Source organism: Hevea brasiliensis, chromosome 17, assembly GCF_030052815.1.
Source record: "Hevea brasiliensis isolate MT/VB/25A 57/8 chromosome 17, ASM3005281v1, whole genome shotgun sequence".
Lineage (NCBI taxonomy): Eukaryota > Viridiplantae > Streptophyta > Magnoliopsida > Malpighiales > Euphorbiaceae > Hevea > Hevea brasiliensis.
This window is the reverse complement of record NC_079509.1, coordinates 45,054,308-45,073,544: the sequence shown is the minus strand read 5'-3', so window position 1 is coordinate 45,073,544 and position 19,237 is coordinate 45,054,308. Positions and strand designations below refer to the sequence as shown.

Genomic DNA, 19,237 nt, shown 5'->3' with positions numbered 1-19,237 from the left:
GCTTTTGGCTACTAGAGTTCGTGCTGCCCAAAAGGACACCTCACTAATAAAGAGACCTTCAGCTGTCAAAAGTCTATACTGCCCAACACATATCTTTGCCTCCACTATTCGTGAAACCTTAAGTTTCATTAGAATTCCCCATCAACAATAGGTATTCCTGCATCAGAAGATGATGGATGTTACAATTGCTAGATGATTCACTTGAGTTTTCCTTCGTTGGTTAAACTAGAGGGCTATTGCCTTAGGTGGGCTCACACTTTTGTTTCTTAGCCTAGCAAGCTATTGCCTTAGATGAGCTAGGCACCTTTTATTTTTTAGCGTAGAAAGCTATCACCTTAGATGGCCTAGGCACCTTTAATTTTTTAACCTAGAAAACTATCTCCTTAGATTGGCTAGGCACCTTTAATTTTTTAGCTTGGCGAACTCTCACTCTAGATGGGCTAAGCATCTTGAATTTTTTAGAAACAAAGATGTATTGAATAATTTCTCTTCATAGATAATACTTGCAAAGGTTACACATGTTCCAAGCTCAAGGCAAAACTCTACCATTAACCTTTGTTAACTTATAAAACCCTAGGCAAATGAATTTGGAAACAACAACATGTCCCACCTAGTTACTGGCTAACTTTGCAACCTTAGCAACACCATTGATTATGCCATCTCTTTTCATGAGTAAGTCTTCGATCGTAAATGCTCTACCTTTAACTTTCTTGTTGTACTTATTGACCATCTTTTATCTGTATTAGGCCATTCAAACAAAATCTCGATCCTTCAGCTTTTTAGCTTGGTCAAGGTATGGAAGAAGTTAGCAACCCAACCCAAATGGCCAAAAGAGAGGAAACTAGGGCTATACTTAAAGACATGCTAAGACATTTGTAGATAAGGTTCAAGGGAAGGCCCATGACCTCTTTGATCCTAGCTTTTGGGATGAAGAGGACTACTTGAAGTAGAAGCCCCAAAAACTAAAAAAGAGCACAGTAAAAATTTTAAGACGATGTCTAAAAGTTTGAAAAGCTCCATGCTAGCCTGAAGAAGCAAGTTGAGCTAAGTGGAATGGGATTGTTCAACTTTGAGGATTTTGACATCTGCATAAAAGAGGGTCCACCTTAAAAGTTCAAGATGCCTGATCTACCTAAGTTTGATGGGACTAGGGATCCTAAAGCCCACTTGAGGTCCCTTTGATTGTGATGCAGACCACCAAGCTCAATAGGGATCAAATTACCTAATTTTTTACCACATCACTGGAAGATGTGGCATCCTATTAATACCATTGGTTGGAGCCTGCTATTAAGAGAGATTGGGATAAGCTAGTAAGAAAGTTTATCTAATAGTACTCCTACAACACTGCTTTGAATATAACCTTAAGGCACTTAGTAACAAATAAGCAAAAGCTAATGAAAACTTCTCTGAGTACCATCTAAATCCATAAATCTACTAGGTGGGGAGTGTAATATCCCTCACTATAGTATGTTGGAATATACTTCAGGTAAGGGAACAAAATGTTCTCTTAAGGTTAGATAACAAGGAACCTAACTAAACTAATGATAAGGAAGAGAAGTAAGCTAAACGCTAACTAAAATAGTAACTGAGTTAGGGATTTTAGAGTATTCAGTGATGAGGTAGACTTTAGAGTATTTTGTGATGAGTTACTTCCAGTTGTCAAGGAACTTAACTTCAGCTGCCAAACATGGAGAGACAAAAATATAAAAAAGGAGAGAACCTTAGATATTTCTAGAATCCATTTCCCCTACACTCCAAAACCTTTCTATTATCCCTCTCCTTCCTCTTTTTCTCTTTCTTTCACATCCCCTTCTCTTTTCCTCTCTAAACCTGATGCATGCCAGATGTACTAATTAAATTAAATACTCGACTAGTCAACTTATAGCAAAAGCAAGTAAAGGTCGATCCCACAGAAATTAAAAACCAATTATCAGTGTGAACTCAAGTACTCACACACACTAGCAATAAAGAAAACCGGGGGTTTTGCATTTTATTAATTCTAAGGAAACTAAACTAAGCAAATTAAACTAAAAGTTAAAAGTATGCAAATTGACAAGAATGCAACTAAGACAAATATCACAATATGGTAAATGGCTCAGTAGAAAAATATGTATCCACCATGAAAATTAACTATCAATTATTGACACTAATGTAATAATTCATTCACTTAAATAAATTGGCTATAGAAACCAAACTAGTGTCAATTTTCCTATTTCTCCTTACTTATTAGATTAATCAAAGCAAGCATCTAATTAACCCTTAACCAATTAAACAACCTTAGTCAAGCACAAGATTTAGCTCAATGGCAGCTTTAACATACTAGAGAAACATCATTAATTCTAGATAATAATTATACAACAAGTGGCATAATCATTTAACCTAGACTGTGAATCTATAAGCAATATGATGAATTCACACAATATCACCTTTGTTATTGATGTAAAGTTAATCAAGTAGTAGTAGGCCTCCTAAATAATTAAACATGCCATCTTTTCATGAATCACATGTGAAACATAGATATTCAAGTGAAGAAAATACTGATTTAATTGATAGCTCAAAATAGCCTCATGATAATTATTCAATGGTTTCAATAATCCTCTCCACTGAACAAGGAAACTACTCACTCATGGTAACAAAAGAAAACACAATCGAAATAACAAAAACAAAGAAGAACATGTTGCCCTTTATGAATGGAATTCAAACAACTTGAATTTGATGTTGATGATAATGACACATACTCCAAAGGGATATAAAAATGCTCCGCAAGCCAAAGAAGAAGAAGAAATCAACTAGTAACTAGATCAAGTAATTGACACCTTTGAATGTGTAAAGAGGGAATTTGGCCACAATGAGTAGAAGGGAATTTGTCAGCTCTATATCTATATTTTGGACCCTTTTTATAAAGAAAAATAGGTTAAATAAGACTCTAGATCTGATTTGGGAGTCCTAGTTGCATTCTAACTTAAGAATCCTAGTTAAAGTAGGAAAACAAGTTAAAAACAACTCTCCTTATCCAGATCTGGCACTTGCACAACCTTGGGCACCAATGCATCTCTATTCTATTTATTTTGGGCCTTAAATAAAATAATTAAACTCACCAATTAATGCCCTAACTTCTAGTCCTACATAACTCAACACAAAGAGCCCAAACACACTCAACATGTGACCCTCAATATAATCTGGCCCAATTGCACTCATTTTTCATGTAGCACCTCAAAATATGTCAATTAAGGTCCCCTAAGCACATAAGTTCAGATTCAAACTCTAAATAGTAGATCATATACAAGCTATATTAAGGCTGTCCAGATAAGCTAACCATGAGTTGATGTCTGAATCTATTCATTTTTCACCATTAGCCTTTAAATACCATGAATAAGACACCTCTAAGCCCATTTTGTCATTGGCTTAGTCCTTATCAAAATTGCACCTCTTTATGCCTTAAAATGCTTGATGTATGCTTTGTTTCTTTTTATGCTCAATTCACCTCATGCTTCATAAGCTCTTCCTTGCTTTTGTAAATACCTAATAACATAAAAACAAGCATTAACAAGCTAATTAAACTAGAAACAAACTCAAAAGACTAAGTATGTGAGGAAAAAGATATGACATTTTGAGTAACTATCAAAACTTTTGTAAAATAAGAAAAACCTAAATACATACTAGCCTTAAGAATATGAAAAGGAACCAAAAAGGAGAATTCAAAGTAAAAAAGAGAAGAAAGGATCATCAACAAGTAAGTATCTCTTATGCTCATGTTCATTTAAATTTATGAAACTAAACTAATACAACAAGTCAAATTGTAGGATTTCCTTAAAGTGATATTTGGCATTAAGGTTTAAATGAATTAATTCGATTGGAAAAGGATAAAAATGATTAAATGAATAATATAAAGGAAGAAACCTATCTAGATGAAGAAAGTGATAATGACTCTGAGAATGTGTTTCAGGATAAATGGAAGAATGGAATAAAGACACCTAAAATGGACTTTTTTTGAAATTACAGGTTCAGCAGTCGAAACATCAAGCTTCAACAGCTGAACTACGTAAATAGTAGGCAACTCATGCATGCAACTTTGAGAGTTGAAGATTCTTTCCATCTAATTCTTTACTCACTATGATTATATACTCACTCCCCTTTTTCTATCTATCACCTTTAAGGACATGAATAAGGGCAGTAGTCAGTAGATTTTGAATAATTAAGCTCTAAGATTTGATATAATCAAGTTTACGCATTTTGCATAATCTTGTGGAGCTATTTTGAGAAATATATAATTTTTGTTATTTTGGGCACTGTGCTTGCTACTATATTTTGTAATAAGATTATATTAGAGAGATTTATGATATTATGAAAAAGTATATTATTTTCAAAGTAACCAATGAAGGCATAAGAGAGTGGACATACCCATTTACATAGATCTTAGCTTTGAAAAAAAAATGTAAATCAAAGTGTCCTATGAGAGGAGCTCCATGAAATGAAAGTGGTATCTATCGGTAAATTGGGAAAATTATATTAAAATGATGTTCTATGAATAGTATGTTAATGGGTCACACCCATATATTTATAAAGATATATTATAAAAAGAGGGAAGATTAAGGTCAGGTTCGTTGCAAGTTCTGGTGGCCTTATGCCTTTCAGTGCTCTAGTGCTAGTAGCTGTCTGAATTTGGGTTGTTAACAGGGAAAGAATGACTGACCAAATAAGTAGGAAGCTAAGGAACCAATAAAGCAAGATTGTTTAATGGTAGGTGAAGCTCCCATGCCATTTGGTTCTGTAACTACCCAAATTACACCACCTGCATTGTTTGAGTCATCGAAGAAAATAAAATAGAAACCTAGAAGGCAAAGAACAAAGAGGTAGAGTCAGTTAATGAAGGAGTAAAGGCCAAATCAGAAGGGTACATGAGCACAATAACGGTACAAACCACAGGCAGCAACAATCCAAAAAGAGTCATCTTTGAGATGCCAGATGCATAATTGGCTAAACATATCAGGCCATTATACATCAAGGCTCATTTCAATGGTAGGCCTATTTCAAAAATGTTGGTAAACTATAGATGAGTAGTAAATGTCATGCCATTAACTATGCTTTGGTCACTTGGAAAGTTAAAAAAGGATTTTGGTGCACACGAAAGTTACATTATTTAAATTCATTGGAGGAATAATAGAAACAATTGGAGCCATCCCAATAAAAGTCATTGTTGGCAATAAGAGCATGTTTACCACATTCTTTAATTTGGAATCACTCTAATTTTTGCTTACCTTCATCATTGCACTAGAGGATTATGTTTAAGAATGGAGATGAGATGGAGATCATTTAGGCAGAAAATAAGCCTTTTGATGTTTTCTAGTAGCAATGTAAAGGCCAATTATTATCATGCAAAGCTTAGTCCAATTCAAATTTTAATGCACACCAAATGCAGGGAATGTCCACAGAAGGAACATATCAAAGGCCAACAAGAGTTTCTCAAAAGGAAAATAGCCAAGTTCCTAAAGATAAATGCCATCAGGCTATATTGGCTAATGACTACACCAATCATCGAGTATATTTATAAGTAAGTTGACTAAGGAGGATGAGGCAGTAGTGGCATCTGCCATGGCCAAAAATCCGCCTAGAAGCATTGGTTTGGAAGTTGGTACACTAGGATTTAACATGTGTGGATCATAACTGGTTTATGATGAGATCTATAAGGAAGAAGAATTAAATACAGAAGAAGAGCTATAGGAGAAGGATCTCAAGGAGGCACCACCTAAGCTAAATGATGGAAGGGTTAAGGTTGAGGATCCATTACAAGAGATCAATTTGGGTACTATAGAGGATCTAAAATGTACCTAATACCGATGTTCAATTGAATTATGTTTAGGGATTTGCATGTAAATATGCTGTTGTGCAAAATCCCACAAGTGCACAGATCGTTAATAAGTAATAAAATAATGAGTGAGTATAGGTCCCATGAGGATCATATTGAGTACTGAACTAAACAACAATTACTATTATCTAGATGATTGAATTGTAGAGAAGTACTAGTTAAATCTAAATTAAATGAAATAAAATCTAAAACTTGAATATCAATTAATAAAAGTATTCCAAAGCTAATGGTTCACACTTCAATCAATTATAGATTCAATCCAATTCATTAAATAAATGAGAATTTAAGTCCTCTTTCAAGGCACTCAAGTTGTATTTTAATTAACCTAAATCCTACTTTCATGGAGATTAAATCAATTAAAACCAAATTCTAGCCTATCTCTAGATCAAGAATCTTAAGTTCAAAAACCTATTATTCCAATATTAATCTTTACATTTTAGTATCTAAAATCAATACTAAGTGGAGCTCAATACAAAGCATGCATAAAGATCACAAGAGATTAAATCAAAGAATAAAATACCCAATTTATTAAATAAAATCAAATTAAATCCATAACTGAATTGAAAGTGTTACATCCCTAACCTTAGAATAAGAAAAACTACTCATACATAGTGATTTTTACAATCAAGTTCATAAAATTAAAAAAAAAAAAAAAGATATGAGAAGAAAATAGAGTGAAAGAACCCAAATAGAGAATTGCAGCCTTAAACTTTTGAAACTTGAGCTCGAATTTCCTCTGAAAATCTTGCAGATCCATTTCTCCTTTCGCCTCTCTCAAAGGTGATATGCTTTCTTGAATGTATGAAGGTTCCCCCCTCTGCTTCCCTTCCTGTGAAAAAAAATAATTGAGTTGCAACTATATGGATATTTTTTTAAAGAAACTAATAAGAATAAAAATATCCATTAAACTACTGGAGCTAGTAAAGATTTGAATATATTCTTTTAGGAAGATGTATAGAAAGTTTACTACTTACTTTTAGTAGTATAAATTACAGTTATGTTACTTAACCAAGCAAGTGGCAGAAGGGAATTTTTCTTTTTTCTTGTTCTTGAAAAAAAAAAAAATAATAATAATAAAAGAGATTCAATACAACAACTAACCTTGGAATTGATTATATAAATTAGTTTTAGGTGGAATCGATTATTTAAATTAATTTTTGCCATTTAATATAAATAATTTGATATTATTTCTTTCCTTTCCTTTCTCAATCTTTCCTTGAATTATCAAACTTTGTATTTCCTTGAATTATCAAAAGTTTTTCAATCTTTCCTTGAATTATCAAACTTCATATTAAAGTATTTGATTCTCTACGGTAAACATAATTAAATCATTTTAATCATTTTATTTTATTATTAATGTGCTACATATAATCATTTTTAATTTTTTCTGTATCATGTTCCAAAAGCTCTTATCCATATTACATTATTAAATATCTATTTTAACATTTACATTATCGTCACTCGCATTCTTACAGGCATATTGTACCTTAAATGTATAATATTCACTCTCATAAAACAGGAGCATTCACTCTCATAAAACAGAACAAGTCATATAAAATTTATCTTAACACTTATTATGAATCTCCCTATAGTCTAAAATTTTAATACCACTTCAATTGATCTAGAATTTTTAAAAATTTTATATAAATTTTAATGAAAAAAAATTTAATGAAAAAAAAAAAACTTTTTTCGAATGATTTATGAGATTACGATATTTGGGGAGACTTTAATTTCAAAAGTTCTGCACATTCCTTTCCTTCACTAAAAGGTTGCAGCCTGCACACATTAAATATATCAGACAACCTGAAAAGGAATCACAATCAGACGCCAGAAATTTGTGCAATTTATCCAAAATAATTACTCTCAGTTGCATAAGCTCAGGGGAATTCCCAGATCTCAGTGGTTTTTTATTAGATGAAAGGATCTAAACGAAAAATAGAGAGAAACATTGCCATAGACATTCAACCTAGGTGCTTGTGGAAGAAGTTCAAAGAGGACCAGGAAACGTCCCATTCTCCCTCTGTTCATTCCACCTCTCAATCTGCAACAATTAACACAAATATCACAAAATTAATTACTAAGATGGCAAAGATTCTCTTTTTTTAAATAAATAAATACATCCACACTACTAGCAGTTCATGACAGCTAATTTAAGCTACCTCATGCATAAGCACCACCAAAAAAAAAGGGGTTCGAATTAAAATCAGTCAATAACATTTCAATAATGAACACAACAACATGGCATCAAACATGGGTAGGATACAACTAAATAGAGACTCCAAACTCACTGAAAGCCCATATTATAATCCCCTTTCACCACAACTACTAAAAGCCCATCCATGATCCATCAGTATCTTAAATTCATCACATCATACTACCACAATCTGCCTGCTTCAACAGCCAATGTGAAGAATGAATTCAAAATTTTCAACTCAATGAAGAATAAATTTTGCTGCAGAACAAGGAAAATAATTGAAAAGGTCCAGCAACCATATTTTCGGAATCATAAAGTAATAATCCATCAAACAGATACTGAAAATGCATAAAAGTTACTGTGATAAATGACCAAGTCAACCTTAATACCAACGCAATTAATGCTGGTTACATTTATCATTTCCAGCATTCCACTTGATTATGGGTTATATCTTAAAAAAGGTTTAGAGCAGTGATGATGTGAAGATGGTAGTTGAATTAGAAAGATATGAGTCGGATCATTTTGAGTTTAGGTCATTTCTAACTATTTTATTTATGACTCAAACTCTACGTGGATTTGGAGAGACTTTTTTGGGTGGGAGAAATATTAGAGGTATATTTCCTATATAGAGTATAACTCCTATTTTAGTATTATTCTTAAATTGGATGAGATTCCTAATTAGATTAAGATTGGAGTGACTAACACTAAAAATAGGAGTATTGTAGAAAAATTATTTGGCTTTGCCCATGAAGAGTGGTTTTACCCATAAAGGGAGGCTCTCAGCTCATAAAGTAGTGTTGTTGCCCATTGCACTGTTATCAAAGGGCACACCAGGCACAACAGGACATTACCCGAAGGGAGGAAAGGTGCAGCACATCACCGAGGCACAGGCCAAAAAAAAATGGTAGGGTTTCTTTTAAAAGGCTGCCGCCAACAATAGGTACCAAAGAAAAAAAAAAGGAAAAAAAAAAAAAAAGAAGAAAAGGAGAGAAGAAGAGCTCAAATCTGTCATTTCTAGCAGCACCAGCCAAGTATGTTCTAATTTTGATTGTTTCTTCTTCTTCTTCTTCTTCTTCTTCTCTCTGTTTTGTCCATGGCTAGGCGTTGCACTTTTTTTTTTTTTTTTCCTACCATGCTCTCTTCCTACCCATATGCCTCTATCTGTCTCTCTCTCTGTGTTTCATCCAAGGCAAAGTCACTTTTTTTTTTCTGTCATGCTCTCTCCTTACCCATATACCATATGCTTTTTTTTTTATTATTATTGTCTAAATTTGTGATTTTGTTTATTGTGAATGTGAAAGAATGTTGAGACTTGAGATACTAATTCCATTACTCTAAATTTCTTATTAGTTATTAGCTTTTGGTTTTATGATTGAATTAAATTGGGTTTATTTTCTTATTGCTAATTATTATTAGGTCTTATTATAAATTATTAGAAATATTGTAATTGTGTTTGTGTTATCAAAATTATCAATTTCTATTATTATAATTGGATTATGGTATTATAAATTTGTTTGTATGTTACATTGTTGCTACTTGCTATTAGTAAATAGGGTTAACGTTTATGTTATTACACATTATTAATTTCCTTGTCTCTCTTTATTTTATTTTATTTTTTCTTTTGCAGGGATGGAATCTGAAGCCCCTACTGCTGCTACTAAAACTGACAACACATGTAAGTATGTCCATTTGTTGAATCCAAGTTTGTAACTTTTGTGGCAAAGTTACAAAAGAAGGGATACACCGAGCTAAGCAACATTTAGCTAGAGGATTTTGAAATGCTATAATGTATAAGAAGTGTCCAACACATGTGCGTGAAAAGCTACAGGGAAACTTAGTTAAACTGCCTGATTATGAGGATGTTGAAAGGCTTGGTAACGATGAAGATGAAGATGATGTTAGGGTAATCGTATGGAGGCTTAAAGGAAAGTAGTGAGACTCATAATATGAAAAAGAAGCCAAGGATAAAAGGTCCAATGGATTTATATTTTGCTAAAAGTGCTGAAAAGGCGGTACAAGATAGAACAAATTCAAAGATGAAGCAAACCATTAATAAGGCATGTAAAAAGGAATCACGAAAAAAAGTAAGGATATAGATAAGTGGATGTATGATGCAGCAATTCCTTTAAATTCCATCAATCATCTAAGTTTTTAAGTTATGGTGGAGTCCATTGGACAATTTGAGATTGGTATGAAAGCACTTAGTTTTCATGAGTCGCAGGTTCCCTTATTGAATGAAGAAGTTACTGAGGTGAAGAATTCATTAAAGTCATATGAAGAAGAATGGGCAAAGTTTGGTTGTTCCATAATGGCAAATGGTTGGACTGATAAGAAACAAAAGACTTTGATTAATTTCTTGGTGAATTCTCTAAAGGGAACGGTTTTCATAGAATCTGTTGATGTTTCAGAGTACTCTTAAGACCAGTGATGAAATGTATGAGCTGCTTAATAGATTCGTGGAGCGTGTTGGAGAGGCTAATGCGGCTCAAGTTATATAGATAATGCTAGCAATTGTGCTCTTGCAGGTAATTAAGAGTTTTTATTCTTATTATTATTAGATAGTTTAAATTCATTTTAAGTAAATAATGTATTTAATATTTATGCTACCATATTTGTTTTGCTTTTAGGAAAATTGTAAGAAACAAAATGCCCTCATTTGTATTGGAATCTTTGTGCTGCCCATTGCATAGATTTGATGCTACAAGATATTAAAAAAATTCCCAACATTCATAACACAATTAAAAGGGCAGTGACATTAAATAGATAAATTTACATACATTTACATTCGTCCAAATGTGGCGAACATGTTGCGGCGCTTCATTAGTGAAAGAGACCTAATTAGGCTAGCTGTCAGAAGATTTGCAACTGCTTTTCTCACTCTTCAACGCATACATACACAAGACGAATTTAAGAAAGATGTTTCCTTTAAAGGAATGGACCAAAAGTAAATAGGCAAAAGAACTGTCTGGTAAGAAAGCATGCAGTATTCTCATGATGCCTACTTTTTGGACTAATATTGTTTTTATCTTAAAGATTTTTATCCATTAGTACGTGTGCTTAGACTAGTTGATGATGAGAAAATGCCTGCAATGGGATATATCTGTGAGGCGATGGATAGAACTAAAGAAGCAATTGCAACGTCATTTGGTGACAATGAAGAAAAATACAAGGCAATCTTTGACATTATTGATAAACGATGGAAAAGCCAACTCCATCGACCTTTGCATGTAGCTGGATATTATTTGAATCCTTAATTTTTTTTTTATTCAAATGAGAATATTAATGAAAATGTTGGGGTTGTTACTGGCTAGCAAGGTTGATTCCAAGTAAAGAAGAACAAAACAAAATCATGGCACAATTACTTTTTTATCAAAAAGTTGAAGGCATATTTGGGATGGATATGGCAATTAGGAATCAAAAGAAAGTATCTCCAGGTAATATAATTTTACTCATAAGCATGTAATCTCATCTTGCAATCTTTTTTAATAATAATTAATATGCATTATTTTTTCATTAGCTATATGGTGGTTGACTTATGGAGCTGCAATTCCAAATTTGAAAAATTTTGCTGTAAAAGTGTTTGGCCTCACTTGTAATGCATCTGGTTATAAGCATAATTAGAGCATCTTTAAGCATGTAAGTGAGAAAATATCTCCTTTTAGAATTATACTTTTAATTTGTTCTTTCAAAAGCCATACTTACTAAAATTATTATATTTTGCATATTCATAGTAAAAAAAGAAATAGGCTAGCTCAACATCACTCGAATAATTTGGTATTTGTCAGGTACAATCAGTCATTAAAGTGTCAATATGATGCAAGTGACCGCATTGACCCCATCTGATTGAAAGGCATAAATGATATTAACAAATGGTTGATGGGTCAAATGGAGGAAGAGATAAAGATGAATTTATTTTTGAAGATGATGATTTGATAAGGAATGTGGTTGCTAAAACTGTTGGAGCTGAAGAGGATGGCTACAACACTAGATCAAGGAAAAAATGTTGCATCTACAAGATTTACACCACAACGAAAAAGAAAAGTATCATCCACTCGTACTTCTTCACTTCTTGAAGACAAGGAAGATGATGATGAAGAAGATGTTGATTTGAAAGATGAGTATGAGGAAAATAATGACCTTGATGAAGAAGAGGAAGAGGACTTTGATGTTTTTATTGATGTGGATTGAACATTTAGTAGTTTACTAGTTTATTAAATTTTAACTTTTAGTAGTTTATTAATGTCTAACTTATAATAATTTATTTTTACCTTTTTTGAATTGCAAAATTATTATTGTTATTATGTAGTTTTAAGTTACTTGAAGAGTGATCAAATATTTATAATTTTGCTATTTTAAATATTTTTTTTATTTTTGCACCTTGCCTCGCTCGAGCGCACCTGAGCCTTGCACCTAGGCTCCAGAACATTTTAGCGCCTTAGTGCACATTTAGCCTTTAATAACTATGCGCCATTGTAAAGAAAGGTTTTGCCAATTACTAAAGACTGGCCTTAGCCATTGATAAGGGAGGAATTAAGATAACTCAGGATTAATTTCCTTCAAAGCAACAATCTCCCAATTGTTGAACAAGTTAGTTTATGTTTGTGATTGATTGAAGTGTGAATCCCTGACTCTGAAATGCTTTTACTTAATGATATTTTTAGTTTAGTTAATTTGCTATCATTTACCTTTTAGCCATAATTAGTTTAGTTTATAATTTTCCTTCGAATTTGATAGTCTAGATAATTATAATTACTGTGTAAATTGGTACTCGAACACGATCCTCGTGGAACAATACTCTACTCACTACTCTATTATTTGTCACCATCTATGCAATTGCGAGATTTTGCACAACAGAATTCTTGCCCATTGCAGTCCAATGGAGGGAAAGAAACTTTGGCCTTGGATGGAAAATGGGCATAAAATTCAAGAGAAATGAATTCTTCTCCATTGGTTAGAGGGCTATTGTAGACACCTATTGGCCCAAAGTAATCACTTTAAATATCTCGGCTCAATCCTTCAAGTAGATGGGGGATGTGAGGAGGGTGTTAGTCATAGGATTAAAGCCGAATGGTTGAAGTGGAGACACGCCATAGGAGTTTTATGTGATTGCAAGATTCCCAATAAGTTGAAAGGAAAATTTTACCGTACCACCATACGACTGGCTATGTTATATGGTAGTGAGTATTGGGCACTGAAGGAATCGTGTGCGTCTAAGATAATAGTTGCAGAGATGAGAATGTTAAGGTGGATGAGTGGCCATATTAGACTAGATAAAGCCCGCAATGAGAATATTAGAGAAAAGGTAAAAGTGGTGCCAATTAAGGATAAGTTGAAGGAAGGGAGATTGAGGTGGTTTGGTCATGTGAAACGTAGACATACAGAGGCTCCAGTTAGACAAGTAGAGTACATTAGGTTAGAGAATAAAAAGAAAAAAAGAGGTAGACCTAAATTGACTTGGAGGAGAATAATACAACATGACCTAGAAACATTACACATTTCTAAGGATTTAACCCAAACTCGTATAGAGTAGAGAAAGCAAATCCATATAGCCGACCCCAAATTTTTGGGATAAAGGCTTAGTTGAGTTGAGTTGAGTATGTCTAGAGGAAAATGAGATAGGCTAACTAATATATTTACTATGAGTAGTTTGATACAAGGGTTATCTTGAGTGTAATTGACTTAATGGATAATATAACTTTGAACTTGTAATTGATGATTATATTTATTGATAATAGTAAAAGATAGAACTTCCATGATGTAATCCTATATGGATAGAGTGAACCACATAAATATTGATGTTTTATTTATTTATTTATTTATTTATTTACTTTTGTAATTTACACGCTTTTACGATGCACAACACTAACATTTCAAGTTCAATATGAGTTTGGTCTCTCATTGACAAAACCCTTTTTTTTTTTTTCTTTTTCGCAAGTTCTTAAAATTTGATGTGTTGAATGTTTTAAGAAAATAAGCAAATGTGAAAATAACGCACAATGCGGGGTTCTTTTGCAAATTACTATATATACTAAAACGCAATCACGGTTACTGTTCCAGTAACAGTAACATGATGCGCTTTTTTTTTTTTTTTTTACTTTTTTTGTTATGATTACTAAAAGACAAAACTATAAGCAATTGTAAGTTTCATGTCAATTTGGTATCTTTAGTCTTTAGCAAAATTTCACCTAAATTCTTTGAATTTATTATTACATTTTTCTTATTATTATTCAACTTCAATTCTTTAAATTTCTAAATATATATAAAAAAAATCAACTATTTTACTTTGTTAAATTTATTGGTCAAAACAATTTTTAACTTTAAAACATTAAACTTATCAAATCATTACAATAAAAAAAATCATAAACTTTCATTTAATAATTAATAGTATTAAAATCACCCTAAAACCCTACTTGAAAGTAGAAAGAAATATATATATATATATATATATATATATATATATATAACAATTGGCTATTATTATTATTATTATTATTATTTGAAATAAAACTTATATTAAAAACCATGAAAAACTTAGCTTAAAAGGACCAAAACTACCCCGGATTGATAGATCCACCCCGTACACCCAAACTTAGTAACAAGAAAGCTAAGTAAGAGAATTTGGAAGAAACATTAAACTTACCAAATTATTACAATAAAAAAATAAAAAAAAAATCAATTTAATAATATTAAAATATTCAAAACCCTATTGAAAGTTAAAAAAACAAATTACAAGTGGCTATTATTATTAGAATTCATTTATGTATCAAAATGTTAGAAAGAAATTCAACTATATCTTCTTTTTAGGGAGATTGAGGAGTGAAGACTCAAATCTGGCACTTGTCAGATGAGTGATGCGTCTTTACTCACTGCACTAAAACAAACTAAGCAATTCAACTATATCTAATAGGAGTGATCTTTATTATTTTAATGATTTAATTAGCTTTATATATAACTAAAACACGTTCTTTCAGTATTATTACTATTAGCTATCCACACCTTTTTTTGCTTTTTTTTTTAGTCCAATTAACTGTTAACATTTTTCTTTTATTATTAAAATATTTAATAAATAATTTTTATTAATTATCACACATATTATTAAGAAAATAAATTTTAGAAATTTACATATAATACCTTTAAAAAGAATAAAAAGTATATATGTTTATACTTCTATTATGAAAAATAATGTAATATATAGAGATATATTATAAGTAATAATTATATAATTATTATAATGAGACTTATGCAAATAAGTTTTACTGATAATTTATATGTGATTTATTAATATTAAAAAAAAAAGTAGTATATAGCTGCTGCAAAGCGCGGCCACTTTTGCTTGTTTTTAAACTAAAATTATTTTAGGCCAATCAGGATTCTCAGGCTATAAACCCACTTGACTTTAAAATTTTCAAATTATATACAGTTAGTAATTTCATATTTAGAATGGATAGGGTTGGATTTTGGCCTTATTTTTCTTGGTGGGTTTAGATTAGAATTTTGACTACTCCCACATTTCCTATGCCTATACCATAGTTTTCTTCTTCTTCAACTTTGATATACTAAACTCTATATATCTGCGTGCCTATTGGCTTACAACGGAATGTCCAAATTATCTCAATCATACCTCCCTCAACTCATATTCAAAAGAGTAGTATGTTACAGAAGGAGATTTTTCTACTTTCAAAGAGAATACACAATGTTTTTACCCTTTGTCCTGCTCGTTGAGTCAAACACCTAACAAGGTTGTTTTCCTTGTCTTCCTTGTAAAATTTCATTGTGCTTCAATTTAAAAAAAAAAAAAAAAGGAATCTCAAATACAGGATAACCAGAAAAATTGAAGTAGTATGATGATATATCATGAACAATGGAAACAAGTAAAAGTTAAGGCCATGTTCAGTTATAAAAAACAAGCTACATTTTCCAAAAGATTCATCTTAAAAACTACAAAATGGAGTTTGATGTTTAGTTTTAAAATTTTCCCAAATGGAGAAATGAAAATGAAAATTTTAAATTTTCCAAATTTATTCAACAAAAGGACATCTTTTCTAATTTTTCAATTTTCTATTTAGAAAATGAAATTTTGGAAAATTAGAAAATGGAGAAGCAAAGTAGAAAATGGAAATAGGAAATGTTTTCCACAACTAAACAAGGTCAAAATGTCTTCAAGAGATAATAAGCTACAGGCTGTAATCAAATCTCACAACTAAAAATAGACTTATCATCAGTCACTTGCAACTACACAAAAAGGCTAGGCATACTCACCCATTCACCAGGGCAAAGGGAACGGTAGTATTTGGCAAATCGCTCACATTCATTAGATTCTTCACCCTTTGCCGCCAAGCACCTGCAAAGAACAGTTCAACTTTAGATTTATATATTTATTATTTATTTTGGGGATGGGCTAGTTTGGGAGGAATGTAATAAACAGTCTTGTTGAAGCATGCAAATCTGGAAACATTAAGCACCATTACCTGTGAAACTCAATATACCGGGTAAAACAGTGCCGAGTTTGATTTGTTGTAGGAAATCGAAAATCAGCAGGGGCAGTTTTCAGCTCAATCTAACAGAGATAACAGTGAAATAATTAACATGTACAAAAATTGAGACAACAATACATATAACTTAATATAATCTAGTCATTTATTTGTTTCAAAGAAGTGTCAAGACTCTACTAGGATTTTATCCCAGAAGTTTTATCTTTGCTAACCAACATAATTTCCTCAAGCAGGTCCCTAAAGTTTGTCTCTCATAGATAAAAAAAACAGGTAAATAAAATACATTTTCCCCTATGTATATTTATATAGTCTTCACTGAGTTTGGTATTTTGGTAAATTTAGAATACATTTCATAATAACAATTCCATGGACAAAAACAGTAAAAATTATTCATGCCATATTGATCTCTAAACATTCTAAGCCGTTGCACAAACATAAATACGTGTTTTTGCAGGTTATTTTGAAACCGAAACCAGACATGCAAGCTACAGAAGAATATTATTAGTCATATCCAATTTTACAGAATTCCCTACATCACAATGCTCTCAAAAGCAAACTATGCAATTGCCAAGTCTTGGGTAAGAAAAGGTGCAACCAAAGTGCCTCACTTAGGTCCAGGCAAGGCGACTTCACCCAGGCATTTGCTTATCTATTGATTATTTCATTAATTTATTTTTTCTGAAAGTCATTAAACCAGTTCTTCAATGTAGCAAAGCTTGAGACCATAGTTATTAAAGGCTCAAGGCGCACTAAGGCGCCAAAGAGTCCTGGAGCCAAGGCGAAAGGCGCAAAGCGCAGGCAAGCGCCCGAGCGAGATGAGGTTCAAAAGTAAAATATTTAAAAAATCCATAAAAGTCAAATAAGTGTGGTGCTTTTCTTTTTTTTCTTTGGCATATATCTAGAATTTGGTTTACTGGTTTGAGTTTAAGTGGCAGTCTTTCTTGTCAATGAAGGTTCTCGCTAAAAATGGAAATAAATAAGACATGCCTTTCTAGAATCTTGTGCCTAGAACAAAGGCGCACACCTAGGTGGCGCATAAGGTTCGAACCTGGTGAGCCTTGAGCCTGAGGCGTGCCTTTAATAACTATGCTTGAGACATCAATTATAAAAAGAATATGATGATGAAAAGAGGATTGAAAAGGGTAAAAATATTAATCTTGTGGTATATTTTATTTTGATGATGATGAGAGAAAGTGCAAAGGCTTACAGAGCTATAAATGTAAAAGGGGAAGAGCCTTCAAAAGAAAATTATGGCAGTTTTGAGTGCTACAAATCTAATCACAGAAATCTAGCAGATGTGGAAGAAGAATAGAGCATCCAAGGATCTTTCATGCTAAAATTTCATTATATTCGTTACAATTTACAATTTTGTGTTTTGAGATATTTTGCTTACAATATTTGATAAAATATAATGCTCTATAGCCACTTTTGATACGTATATTAAGATAAAGAACGTATTCATTTAGTGAAAGTGTTGACTTTCGGATGATATTTAGTGATTTAAGCCTTGATACTCTTATTTTTATAATATAATTAATTAATTATATTATTGACTAAGTGTAAAAAGGAGAGAGACCAATTTGCACCTATGAAGTGATTAAGGCACCAATACAGGATTGTGAGATTCACAGTCATATCATGTGTACAGTGTAGGCATTACAGACCAACACAATCTAAATATGCTCATTATATAGCAGCTGTAACAGCTAATAAATATATGAATTCTATTATAAGATTATATGAAATATATTCTACTGAGAATTAAATTAAAATCTAAATTAACTTGTATTAACTATCCAAAACAGATTTTTCACATATAATGTCAGTAACATAGAGAAAAACAGATTAAATCATGAAATGATATTAAGCAAACCAAACATCAAATCATAAACAAAAATGATAAAAGATAAACAAAATCAAAATCGTAACTACATCAGTTTGGCTGCCGAGAAACCGCTAGAAAATTAAACAGAAAATTGGAAATCTCGCGAAATAATTGACGTTTTCTGTAAATCTATGCAGTGAGGATTCCCAAAACTCTTAATCTCAATTTCCTTGCGATTTCCGTTTCTCTCTCTACGGTTTCTCGGCAACCAAGCGATGCTTTTAGAGAGAATCAAAAGCTTACCTCGTCAGCCATGGCTTGAAGCGATCGAGTCCAACGGAGAAAGGAGAAAAGAGAAGAGAAATGGTGCGTTTGGAAAGGAGACTACACAATATAAGAGAATGTGCTGCCAACCTCTCTCCGGTACGTTCTTTTACCAATAATAACATGCCACGTCACTATACGTGACACAGCAGTTATAAGACAGACCAATATGCTATAGACAACTTGAGCGACGGAACTGTTAGGCTACTAATTCTAGACCCGGCCCTGTTCCTGGCCGATTCCGGGCCAGAACTGTGATTTTTTGGCACTTGAAGATTTTGAATCGGAAGAGGCTTGAATTTAGCCGCTTCGAACCGATTTTGATTAATCACAAAGCCAAAGCTTTAAATTTTATCATTTGTCATTTTCTTAAAATAGTTATCATCCACATCTGATAACGTATATGTCACTTATCAAAATGTCATCTATTTAAGTTAATTTTGTTTTAAAAAATAAAATATTTAAATTTTAAATAGTATAAAATATTTACTTTTTTATTTTAATTAACTTTTTATTTTTTTAATTATTAGTTTAAA

General features: G+C 32.1%; 1 protein-coding gene and 1 long non-coding RNA gene across 3 annotated transcripts; one reads left to right on the top strand and one right to left on the bottom strand.

Annotated features, from left to right (window-relative positions):
* The first annotated feature begins 7,496 nt into the window (after nucleotides 1-7,496).
* On the top strand, nucleotides 7,497-7,852 carry LOC131175393 (uncharacterized). The gene is made up of 2 exons (XR_009145565.1): nucleotides 7,497-7,634; nucleotides 7,678-7,852. It is a non-coding gene; the product is annotated as an uncharacterized LOC131175393 (long non-coding RNA).
* On the bottom strand, nucleotides 7,690-18,836 carry LOC110632650 (cytochrome c oxidase subunit 6b-2). Of its 2 annotated transcripts, XM_021780949.2 has the most exons (5): nucleotides 18,681-18,836; nucleotides 16,529-16,617; nucleotides 16,320-16,401; nucleotides 15,764-15,836; nucleotides 7,690-7,907 (listed from the first exon to the last, which is right to left on the bottom strand). In XM_021780949.2, exons 1-4 carry the CDS (start codon nucleotides 18,690-18,692, stop codon nucleotides 15,792-15,794), a joined length of 228 nt encoding a protein of 75 aa, XP_021636641.1. In that variant the 5' UTR covers nucleotides 18,693-18,836; the 3' UTR covers nucleotides 7,690-7,907; nucleotides 15,764-15,791. The 2 variants fall into 2 exon arrangements, with proteins under 2 accessions (XP_021636641.1, XP_021636640.1); XM_021780948.2 differs by lacking the exon at nucleotides 15,764-15,836 and having other exon boundaries at nucleotides 18,681-18,835.
* Nucleotides 18,837-19,237: the final 401 nt, after the last annotated feature.

Coding starts and splice junctions, on each gene's coding strand:
- LOC110632650 (XM_021780948.2), bottom strand. Junction 16,402..16,528: donor CGGTATATTGAGTTTCACAG/GTAATGGTGCTT, acceptor TGTTCTTTGCAG/GTGCTTGGCGGCAAAGGGTG. Junction 7,908..16,319: donor CCCTTTGCCCTGGTGAATGG/GTGAGTATGCCT, acceptor TAATTGTTGCAG/ATTGAGAGGTGGAATGAACA.